The 12,163-nt window shown below is 41.1% G+C and overlaps 1 protein-coding gene across 2 annotated transcripts in view; it reads right to left on the reverse strand.

The window, feature by feature from the left end:
• Positions 1-6,723, reverse strand: part of DHX15 (DEAH-box helicase 15) — a 39,685-nt gene extending 32,962 nt beyond the window's left edge. The window contains exon 1 of one of the 2 annotated variants that reach the window (XM_087963421.1): positions 6,552-6,723. In XM_087963421.1, the coding sequence (XP_087819547.1) occupies positions 6,552-6,622 (71 nt within the window). In that variant the 5' untranslated portion in view covers positions 6,623-6,723. Of the gene's footprint in view, positions 1-6,169; positions 6,341-6,551 lie in introns of those variants that run through there. The other variant, XM_087963422.1, reaches the window with a different exon arrangement.
• Positions 6,724-12,163: the final 5,440 nt, after the last annotated feature.

Consider the following 12,163-nt stretch of genomic DNA (forward strand, 5'->3'; position numbering starts at 1 on the left):
AGCATCAGAGCGTGTTAATAATATATGAAATACTAATGCTCTGATGGTCATTTCGAAAAATCCTTTCTTAGTGAGCCCCTAGAAGCCAAGAGGAACATACATGCCAAATGTCAAGTTTGTAGGCTTTAGGGTTCTGGAGATTTTGAGATGAAGCTGAGTGGTATTTCGCTTTTATATATATAGATAATAAAGATTATACGTCATTCTCCCTCTGTATGCAACATATAACTTTACCAAAGCTTGTTAAACTTGGTGACTGAAGATACTCGTGTGCTGTCTTAAGCAATGATGGTGTAACTATGCTTTTACACATTTCAATCACAAGCTATGTTCACAGAGTACCAGATCTGTGGTCTGTTTAAGTTTATTCAACATACAAAGCCAAACCAAGCCAAGGCTATCATAGTATCAGCCTCCAAACTGCAAATTCAACCATTAATGGAACGAGGCAAATGCAATAAACATATGTTGAATATCCTACACAGATGTTGCTCAGGGGAAATATTTCTGTACTGCAGCTTCCTTTTTCCCCCAAATGTACTTCCTTGGTGGCTTTTCTCATATCAGAAATCCTTTAAAGCATTTTTTTTCAGCCCACCAAGTTGAATTGTATAAAATGAAACAACAGGGGAAATGATAGAGAAAGGAATGTTTCTGCTGGCTGTGACAAGAGAAGATTGATAGGATATTTTCCAAGTACCCCAGGAACATAAATCTGTCCAAAATATCAAACATGAACAACATATTTGACAGATGTTCCCATTAATTCCAATGTTGAAAACATCACTGTATATAACAGACCCAAAATTTAACCTATTTTCAAGCTGGGATATTGCTTGTGTATCTTCCTCCTTTTCTGTAAGTATTTATATTAATATAGCATTCAAAGATTTATTATTAATGTACAGTTTTAAACAATGATACTTTGGAGCAAGAATGCTAAATTATAAATTAAGTTATGAGAAGAATTGGTGTTTTTATTGGAGCCTTAACTTGCACAGATGGGTAGCTATACAGGTATAAATAAAAGCATTGAATAATATGTTCATCTTCTGATTTTTATTCAATTTAAATTAATGGAGATTTAATTAACTGGGATTTTTTTTAACCAAACTTCCTCTCTGAAATTTAAAAAAAATCCCACTTAGTGTCTAGGATCTTATTGTTGTTATTAGTGATCCAATAAAGGTCATATTGTAATCTGCCTTAAGTGTTGGTATAAACAGAAATATGAGGCACAACCAAAAGTAGACAAAACTGAAGTGATTGAACCTCTAGAATATTATAGAACAATAATGATAATGCCATTTCCTAACCAGAAAAAGTATATAACTGCATGGGCAAAATTTATTTTTGGGGGTTGAAGACTATAAAACTACATTCAGTCATAAAAACAGTTGAAACAAGAAAGGATGTGGGTGGAATTCACAACCACAAAGGGGGAAACATTTAAGAGTTTTAATTTTAAAAAGCTAGGTATATAATTTTCCCTATTTCCATTTCATTACCACTTGTTTAAATGTCCAGAGCTCTGTACAAATACTTACAGGCTTAAGTTTAAACCATAAGAAACTAACAGGACATGATAAAATAGTATTTAAAAGCATGCTAGAATGAGCTGTAAATATCTGGGGAGAATGAGCTACATCAATTCCCTGCCTAATTCAAACACCAGAGAAGAAATCAACAAACCCAAAGGTGCTTTTTCAGGAAGCAACTGGATTTCCTTGGGTTTTTTTTTGAAGATGTTTCGCTTCTCATCCAAGAAGTTTCTTCAGCTCTGACTGGATGGTGGGGAATGGAAGGATTTATACTCCTTGCAGGCAGCTGGTCATTTGCATCCTTTTAAAGAGTTTTTGAGGCCACTTGGAGGTGGCCTCAAATGACCAGCTGTCTGCAAGGAATATAAATCCTTCCATTCCCCACCATCCAGCCAGAGCTAAATAAGCTTCTTGGAGGAGAAGAAAAACATCTTCAAAGAAAAAGAAAAAAAAAGAAAGTCCAGTTGCCTCCTGAAAAAAGCACCTTTGATACAACCATGACCTCTACAGACTTTTAGCTATACAATTTGGGAAGAACACCCTTTGAATGGTGTGGGAGTAGGAATGGATTTTCAGAGGAAAAGTTGCAGACTACAGGAACCAGGAGCCCCACTCAGGTGACCCTGAGGACACAGATAAACCTCCAAGTGGCCTCAACAACTCTCTAAAAGGATGCAAATGACCAGCTGTCTGCAAGGAATATAAATCCTTCCGTTTCCCCACCATCCAGCCAGAGCTGAAGAAGCTTCTTGGAGGAGAAGAGAAACATCTTCAAAAGAAAAAACAAGAAAATCCAGTTGCCTCTTGAAAAAAAGCACCTTTGGGACAACTATGATCTGTATGACTGAGAACTTCCATAGACAACATTTTCATCACTTATGGTATTTGAGAGGGCAGACTGCAAAACCAGTTGCACTGAACACTATACCTCTTGTATCAGGCAGACCAGAAGGTTCAGAGTGTTTGATTCCCAGAACCCACGACTTTAAATATCCTGATACCAACTGCTACACAAGCCGGCATCCTAGTCACCAGGATCAAATATCAACAGACTGCATAATAACCAAGGGCCCTTAATAGAAATTACAAAATGTGTTGCTTCATCTTTTGATTCTGGAGCAGGGAGCTTTTCTTCTACACACACAAAAAAGTTAATCCAAGGGGAAAGTCAATCCACAAGTGTTTCCTCTAATTTCAGAAAGGGAGTAATATTCTGCCTTAATTAAAATGCAGGTTGTAATTGTTATATTGGGAGTAGGGGATGGGGTTGCTCACGCCTCAGTGGCTTAATTTTTAAAATCATTAAATGACCACAAAAAGTCTGTATTCACTGCCACAATAGAATTCAAAGCAAGCAGCTTTTGAAATTTGTAACTGGAAAAAAACACAAGGACCATATAAAGAAGAAAATATTAACCTGCCCAGATTCTCTTTTATCTACAATATTTTTATGAGGCCAGGGTTCCTATTAAACCTGCATATTATACTAATCACTAACCAAAGAATAAACTAAGAGTGATAGGGCATCACATTCATTAACTTTCCTCAGCTGAGTTTTTGGATGAATACCTTTTTAAAAGGTGCACTGGGAAAAGATACATCCATCTTAACAAAAATCAACTTTTAAGAATGCAAAAGGCAAAACAAATAAAAAGTAGTAAGAATAAAAAATTAAATCCAATTAAGACCAAAATTATAACAACTGATACAAGAACAAAAGCTGTTTTGGCACAGGATGCCATTATCCTTGGAAAGTACTAAAGTTTTAACCAAGTACCAACTTTTTTATTCACCATTTAAAAAAAAACATTGGGGAATTCCAATAGTTAGAAAATTGGCCCTAAAATAACAAAACAAATCCTGCTGACAATATTGTCAATATTGCAAATTATTTACGCTTTTCTTTGCAATTGTATGAAAGAATAAAAGCTGAAGACAAGTTATCAGGGATGCCAGAAATTTCTCTTGCTGCTCCTCATCAACTAATCTTTTTTGTGGATCTGAAATTTAACTAGCTCTGCAAGTGGAAATGTGTTGAAACACAAAACTCCCTGCAACACAACTTCCATGGAAACACAAAATAAAGTTCGGAAACCTGACTTACAAGTGGTTAAATGGGCCCGAGTTATACAGTTAACTTGTGGAACAGGACTATCTGGACATTTTCAAAAGTAAGTTTGACCAAATTTAATGTTATCTTATCGCAAGGGTCTTCAAACTTGGCAAGTTTAAAGACCCCTGTCTTATTGTATCACCAAATTGGAGTTGTGGTAATGTACCATTTGGATAAATGTCTGTGGAGTTTCTCAATCATCCAGGTCACGGTTATCCCAAGGATGCTTTTTCCAAAAGGCAACTGGACTTTGTTTTCCCCCTTTGAAAATGTATTTTTTTTTTGTTTCCAATTGAAACTTCTTGAATGAGAAGTGGAATGTTTTGAAACAAAAATCAAAGTCCAGTTGCCTTTTGGAAAAAGCACCTTTGGGGTATTATTTGGCTCTTCAACCCTGGCCTTGGGTGGCTTCATCACCTGCCATCTTTCATCTCATTTTATTGAAAGCTTCTATTGTTGGGAACCACTCAGAGACAACAAGAGTTAAGCAGCATATGAGTTTAATAAATTATTAACTACTACTATAAACCAAGGCCTACAAATTTGTACCTGATACAAACCTGGCTATGCAAAGTGAACATTTCCCCCACTTAAGGTTGATTGGCTTTTCATTTTGAACAATCTTTCTCAAGTCATGTTTACCATTAACTGTGTAAACTATAGAGTGGCATTGTGGTGGGATGGGCAGCATAAACAAACACAAACTATGGACCTTATTTGCAGCCACTGCAGCCACTGTCTTCACCTTTCCAACTTTTTCATTTGAAGTTATTTTGTCTGGTGGCAATGATTTCCATAAGTGGTATTATAGGGTTGTTTTTTTAAAAAATTACTTTCTCCCCCTGTCTTGGTCTACAAACCCCCTACACAAAACAATGTTTTTAAAAACTTAACAGAATAACAGAATTGGAAGGGGCCTAGGAGGTCTTCTAGTCCAACCCCTTGCTCTATACCATTTCAAATGGTTGCCCAATCTTTAAAAACATCCAGTGTTGGAGCATTCACAATTTCTGGAGGCAAGTCCTTCCACTGATTAATTGTTCTGTCAGGAAATTTATCCTTAGTTCCAGGTTGCTTCTCTTCTTGACTAGTTTCCATCTGTTGCTTCTTGTCCTGCCTTCAGGTGCTTTGGAGAATAGCTTGACCCCCCCCCTCTTCTTCATGACAGCCCCTGAAATACTGGATGTCACCCCTAGTCCTTCTTTTCTCTAGACTGGCCATACCCAATTCCTGCAACCATTCTTCGTATGTTTTAGCCTCTAGCCCAATGATCTTCCTTGCTACTCTTCTCTGCACTCTTTCCAGAGTCTCAACATTTTTGGTATAATATGCTGAGACCAAATCTGGATGCAATATTCCAAGGCTGGTCTTAACAAGTCAGACCATGCTGTGGACCGTGAATTTCTGTATCTCTGGCAGACCAAAACTTTATAAGTATGCAAGAGCCCTGGTAATGCAATGGTTAGAAAGCAGCATTGCAGTCTAACTCACTGCCCACTGCCAGCAATTCGATCCTGACCAGCCCAATGTTGACTCAAGCCTTCAGAGATCAGTTAAAAAAAAACCCAGACTGTTGGGGGCAATTAGCTCACTGTAAACTGCTTAGGGAGTAAAGCTTAGGCACTGTGAAGTGGCATATAAGCTATTGCTAGTCCTTCCTTCCTTCCCAGTGGTCAGAATGCAGCACTGCAGGCTAACTCTGCCTACTGCCAGCAGTTCATTCTTGACCAGCTCAAAATTGACTCAGCCTTCCATCCCTTCTGAGGTCGGTAAAATGATGAGCCAGATTGTTGGGGGCAAGAGGGTGACTCTGTAAACAGCCTAGAAAGTGCTATAAAGCAGCGTGAAGCGATATATAAGTCTAAATGCTATTGCTATTTTCCTTCCTTCTCCTTCTTTCCTATTCATTTCCTCCTCTCTCCCTACCCTATCATTTCAATTTCCACGCTCCCCCTTCCTACCTTTCCTCCTTTCCTGCTGTAAAGCAATAGCACTTAGACTTACATACTGCTTCACAGTGCTGTAAAGCATTATGAAGCAGTATATATGTAAGTGCTATTATAAGGGCATTATAAAGACATTACAAGGACATCATGAAGACATTATAAAGGCATTAAAAACACTAAAGACACTATAAAAGCATTAAAAAGCCACCATATAAAGACAGCATAAAGGAAATAAAAAGACATTATATAAAGATATTAAAAAGCCACTATATAAAGGCACTGTAAAGGCATTAAAAAGCCACTATATAAAGACATTATAAAAACACTATAAAGGCATTAAAAAGACACTGTATAAATACACTATAAAGGAAATAAAAAGGCACTATAAAGGGACTTTAAAGGCATTAAAAAGACACTATATAAAGGCATTAAAAAGACACTATATAAAGGCATTAAAAAGACACTATATAAAGGCATTAAAAAGACACCGTATAAATACACTATAAAGGAAATAAAAAGACACTATAAAGGCACTTTAAAGGCATTAAAAAGACACTATATAAAGGCACCTTAAAGGCATCATAGGGGCATCATGATCGACACCACGGGCTTGCCCCATGGGGACCGATAGAAGACCTCTCAACCCAAAAGAGCCTCGAAAGGCCCGAGATCCCGGCGGGCGAGCACGTGCGCGGCCCGGGAATGGCCGCCAGCCCGGCCTTGCCTAGAAGGCTGTCCCCGCTCCCGCCCCCCCTCCTCTTCCTCCTGTTCCTCCTCCTCCTCCTCTTCCTCCTCGGGAGGGCCTCAAAGGCGCGTTGGGAGCCCCTCCCTCCCTCCGTAGGCCCTGACGCTGATTGCCCCCCCCCCCTTACACACACAAACACGGTCACGCGCCAGAAGGGGAGGACGCTCGGTCTCCCTCCCCCCTTCCCCCCTCCGACCTCCCCTCACCCGTCGGAGGCGGCGCGCTTCTTGCTGGAGCCGTAGTCGTCGCCGAGGTCAAGTCGGTGGCGCTTGGACATGGCGGCGGGGGACGCCGACCCTGCCAGCCGGAGAGCGAGCGAGCGAGCGAGCAAGCAGATAAAATGGCGGCCGGAAGGAAGCCGACGCCGTCACCGGAAGCGCCGCGCGCGGTAGAAAAGAGAGTGAAAGGGAGGGGGGAAACAAAGAAAAGCGGGCCGGGTCCGTCCCCAAGAAGCGTCCGGTGAGGGGGATCTGCACCCCCGCGCGAAGGTTCCGGCCTGCTTTTGGGGCAGCTGGCATGACTTTTGCCCCCTCTCCTTCTGCCCTCCTTGCTCTTCTCTCTAGGTCCATTCAAATGTTCAAATTTGCAATTTCAACCCTTTATTGTCAACTACAGCTGTGTGAAAAAGTCCTGCAAGCTTTAGTGTTTGTGGTTTATGACATTTTTTGGATAGGGCATTGGTTTTATGATATTTTATGCTAACTGCTATGCAAATAGTTATATTTAAATAAATACTGGTGGTTTTTAAGTGAAAAGCATAAGCTTTTTGCAATTTCGTGCTGTTTCGATGGGGATTGTGAATTTTCTTGCATGCTGACAGTGCATGCTTACAATGACTATGAAAACAGATTAACTGATGCATACCCAGTGGCATACCTGTTGCAATTTCTAAGGCCGATGCTAGTGTTTTGTTAACATTTTTATTGTTTGTGGCCCTGAAAGGGGCCATTTAGGTAAGCAAACATGGTTACTAATATGAAATTGGCCAGCCCTTATTGCTTATCCCCAGAAGGCATAGCTTCGGCATAAGTGTATAAGCCTTTGCACGTGGATCTTCGGATGCTTCTTGCTTATTTCGTAACCAATCTTGTCCCACAAGTTCTCAATTGGAGTCAAATCTGGGTTTGGGGTTGGCCAATCCAGGAGTCAAACACCATGCTTCTTCATCCACTGCTGGACGGACTTGGCTCGATGACAAGGAGCATTGTCATCCTGGAAGTAAAAGTCCTTCTCTACAAGTTGCTGAGCTGAAGGAAGCATGGTCTTTTCCAGGACTCCGCTTGGAATTCATGATTCCCTGCACGATTTGTATCCGACCAATACCAGAAGCAGCGATATAGCCCCAGATCATCACGTGCAATGGATGCTTCCCAGATAGATTCAGGCAGTACGGTCTAAATTCTTCAGCTGGAAATCCTCTGACATACTTATTGCACTGATTCCCAGTCAAGTAGAAATTGCTCATCACTGAAGATGACCTTCACTGAAGATGACCTTTGTTGGTCCATTTGGAATACTGTACAGTCTGCTGTGCAAGACTTTTTCACAGCTATAGCTCTATGTGCTTCGCTAGGAAACTATGTGGTCGGGCTTAGTTTTTGGGAGGAAAATAAGGGGAGGAATTCTGCCTCTGCCTACCAGCATCCATCGGTATTCATTTGGCGAGCGTCCTGTCAATGTGCGAGTGGAGGGCTGTTTGGAAACTGAAACAGTATTTGCTGTGTGAGCAAGGATAGCAAGGAGTCGGTGTGGCCTAGCTCAACTGTTCTGTACTAAAGCTGCTTGGTGCTGTGAAACTAAAACTGAAACTCCTCTGCTTGTGTTTTGCATTTGGAAGAGATTTCTTTGCAGGTGGGGAGGGGGAGTAGAACTCCTTAGCATCAGAGCGTAATAATAATAATAATAATAATAATAATAATAATAATAGTAGTAGTAGTAGTAGTAGTAGTAGTAGTATAGGAAATACTAATAGTTCTGATGGTCATTTCAAAAAATCCTTTCTTAGTGAGCCCCTAGAAGCCAAGAGGAATATACGTGCCAAATTTCAAGTTTGTAGGCTTTACGGTTCTGGAGATTTTGTGATGATGCCTGGGGGGGTCTTTCTGTTTTATATATATATAGATGTACAACCTGTGTACAATGAGATTGGCTGATCCTCCCTTGGTGCACCCTCCCGACACATATGGCTCAATAACTCAAAGAAAATCCCTAACCCGGTAAATCATAACAAGACACACAACCCTCCAGATGTGTATGTGTGTAATGTTACATTATATTGCACCAATGTGAACAGGTTGCATTTAGCACTGGCCCTGCGAGTCTATCACACTGCTTAGCTCTGATGTTATATTGTATTCAGGAGTCTGATAGCCCAGACAAAAGCTGGTCTTCTTTCACTGAAGGGGTTCTTCTCCTTAACAGAACAGAACCCCTTTCCTTAGCAGAACAAGCTAAGCTTGTTAGACTATGCACTGGCGGATGTGGTTGCTTGCAGCTGACATGTAGGATACAAGAGCCTCAGAAAGCACCCCTCCATGCCACCTGCTCATTTAATGCACCAATACCACCTCTCCTTGTAGCCTTTACTATCACCATGCTTGACTATTACCTTCTTCCTTTCCTCCTCAGACAATACTCTGATTTTCTTTCTTTTTTCCATATTCACTATGCTACAGACGATGAAAAAAAATGAGTACTTTTCTCCATTCCAACAGGCTGAGTGATTAATGAGGTTCAAGACAGTTGCAGTACTATTCTGCTTGGAAGATCACTAACATTCCTAATGTCAGTTAATTGCTGAAGTGGTACCGATATTTATGTCTGAGCCATTTTCATTTGTTCCCTTGTTTACAAGAACGTGTAAAAGTCATACATAAAAAGCAAAGTGTCTCCTCTACGGATTATGGTGGAAGTTCTCACATTTGAGACACCAGAGGAGCGCTTCTCAATGTGAAAAATCAGTGTGGAAACAGTGTATTTCATGTACTGTATATACTCGAGTATAAGCCTAGTTTTTCAGCCCATTTTTGTGCTGAAAAATCCCTCGGCTTATAGAGTCAGATTCCCTCTGAAAAAAAAATGGTGTGGAGTCGCGCCTCCGGCGGCAGCGACTCCCAACAGCCCCAGCCAGGAAGGGAAAGGCAAAAGCGCTTTGCCTTTCCCTTCCCGAGGCGGCGGGACTGGGGCCGCGCCGGCGGTAGTGACTCCTGACTCAGGGGGCCTCCGAGGGAGGGGAAGAGAGTGACTCCTGCCTCCCGCTGTCATCATCATCTTCTTCTTTTGGGTTAGTGAATCAATTAAACCTTTCATGATAGTGAGATCGCTTCCCAAATTAATTATTTTTATTTTTGAAATTTACCAGTAGCTGCTGCATTTCCCACCCTCGGCTTATACTCGAGTCAATAAGTTTTCCCAGTTTTTTGTGTAAAATTGGGTGCCTCGGCTTATATTCGGGTCAACTTATACTCGAGTATATACGGTAATATATTTTACTTGAGCAAAATGTTACAATTAAGGTTATAATACATTTCATACAACATGCACAGAAAACTGTCAAGTTAAAATCTCTGGATAATTTTTACAGAGCCACAGGGAAGAGTTTGAATACCACAGGGTTAGACTAGAATAGAATTTTTTATTGGCCAAGTGTGATTGGACACACAAGGAATTTGTCTTGGTGTGTATTAAAGATGGTAGATGCTATTTATGCTGGTTACTTCCAAACTACCCTGTTTCTCCAACAATACGGCCTCCCCCAATAGGAAGTCCCAGCATGTTTTATAGGCATGAAATGAAATTAAGCCCTCCCCCAAATTAAGGCCTATATTAAAACATGCAAAATGGTGGGGGCTTGCCATTAGGAAGTACTTTTGTTGCACATACAGATATGGTGCTGCCTGCGTTGACCCCGATACAAAGTGCCCCACCAATGCCGAGGTCAACATCCAAGCCGGCGCCATGTGCCCGCCCGAAGATGCAAGAGGGGAAATTAAGTCACCCCCAAAAAGACGGCCTAGCCATTTTTTGGGCTAAAAAAAATAAGACCCAGCCTTATTATATGAGAAACACGGTATTTTACAGTGAATTGGAATTCTCTTGGGGGGGGGGAGGAAAAATTTCCACCTATCAATTACAAAAGACCACACATCTACTACACTGATACATTATGACATACTAAGTTGTTGGGAAGAAGTCAATGTTTATGAAGGCCAACACTAAAGAACTGGCAGCTGTGATTTCACATTGTTGTGAACAGCCAATAATTTATGAAAGTTGCATGCTGACAGGTTCTCAGCAACCCTGGATGACTCCCAACAATCCAAGAACCTTGTAACAAAATTCAGTGGGTATATGTGTGTAGAAAAGGTAGTAAACCTAATAATTAAAGAGGGTCTTACTTCCCTCCCCAAAGGCCTGGGTAAAGACCCATATAGTACTTTATTACAACTGCCTCACTCTTTCAAACTAAAATTTAGAAAAAGAAACTCTTCGCTTTCAGGGAAGCCACTGCACCCCAACATTTAAAGGTATCTGAAGCCAGCACCATTCTCATCTTTGCTTTACTCACACAAACCAACAGGGTAACTTCCTTTTCAACAAGTCCAAGCAATATACCAAACAGTAGTTAATTACCAATTCCTCCGACAAAGGCTGTGAAAGGATGCCACATCAATGCCTTCACTAAGCTGGATTTACAAACCCCTACAGAAAAGAATATTTTGAGGCCTTACTACATTCAGGGCTTTAAGAGTCCAAGTTAAAAATGTGGCCCATCTTCTGACAGAAAGGAGGCTTCAAATGTTTTGCCAGCATAGCAACCCTTCCAGCATGTTGACACCAACTTTCGTAGCTGTAGGCAACGGAAATTTCATTTCATGCCGATTAGTGTACATTCAGTGACAATACAGTTATTCTATTCCATTCTCCATTCTAATTATGTTTCTATTCTATTCCATATTCTATTCCATTCAGATTATTTTTCTATTCTAATTATTTTCTATTCTATTGATTTTTCTATTCTAATTATTTTTCTATTCTATTCCAATCATTTTTCTATTCTATTCTAATTATTTCTCTATTTAACTATTTTTCTATTCTATTCTAATTATTTTTCTATTCCATATTTTATTCAATCCAATTATTTTTCTATTCTAATTATGTTTATATCCTATTCCATATTCTATTCCATTCTAATCATTTTTGCATTCTATTATTTCTCTATTTAACTATTTTTCTATTCTATTCCAATTATTTTTTCTATTCCATTCTAATTTTGCTCAAATTCTATTCTTTTTGTAAATCCTCTTCCATTCCACCTTCCCTTCTAGTGAAAGATACAGACGACGACCCATAGGAGAGTGTCAGGCGGGGCAATAGGGACCCCACGGGGGAGCCCTTCTTCCCTCTCTGAAGGCTGCGCCAAGAACTGAAGGGGAGCTGCCCCCTCCTCCTCCCCCACCCCCAAATTTGGCCTTGGTTGAGCCGCCGCTGGAGCTCCTGCTCGGCCCCTCCGAACGAAACCAGCGCCGGCCTGTCTCCCCTCCTCCCCCTCTTCCTCTTTCGGGGCAATTTGCCGCCTCGGCCGGCCTGGAAGTCAGAAAAAAAAAATCCCCTCAGCTGTCGGAGGAAGCGGCGGCGATACCCAAAGCGAGCGAGCAGCTAAAATGGCGGCCGGAAGGAAGCCGCGGACGCCACCGGAAGCACCGCGCGGGGGGGGAAGAAGTAAAAGCAGGCCGGGTCCTTTCCCAGGACGCGTCCGGCGGGGAAACTCCGCCCCCGCGGGAGGGTTCCGGGCTGCGCAAAAAAAAGGGGGAGGGGC

The sequence above is a fragment of the Notechis scutatus genome, chromosome 4 (genome assembly GCF_049901735.1).
Source record: "Notechis scutatus isolate UNSWTSFEM ecotype Mainland chromosome 4, rNotScu1.2, whole genome shotgun sequence".
Lineage (NCBI taxonomy): Eukaryota > Metazoa > Chordata > Lepidosauria > Squamata > Elapidae > Notechis > Notechis scutatus.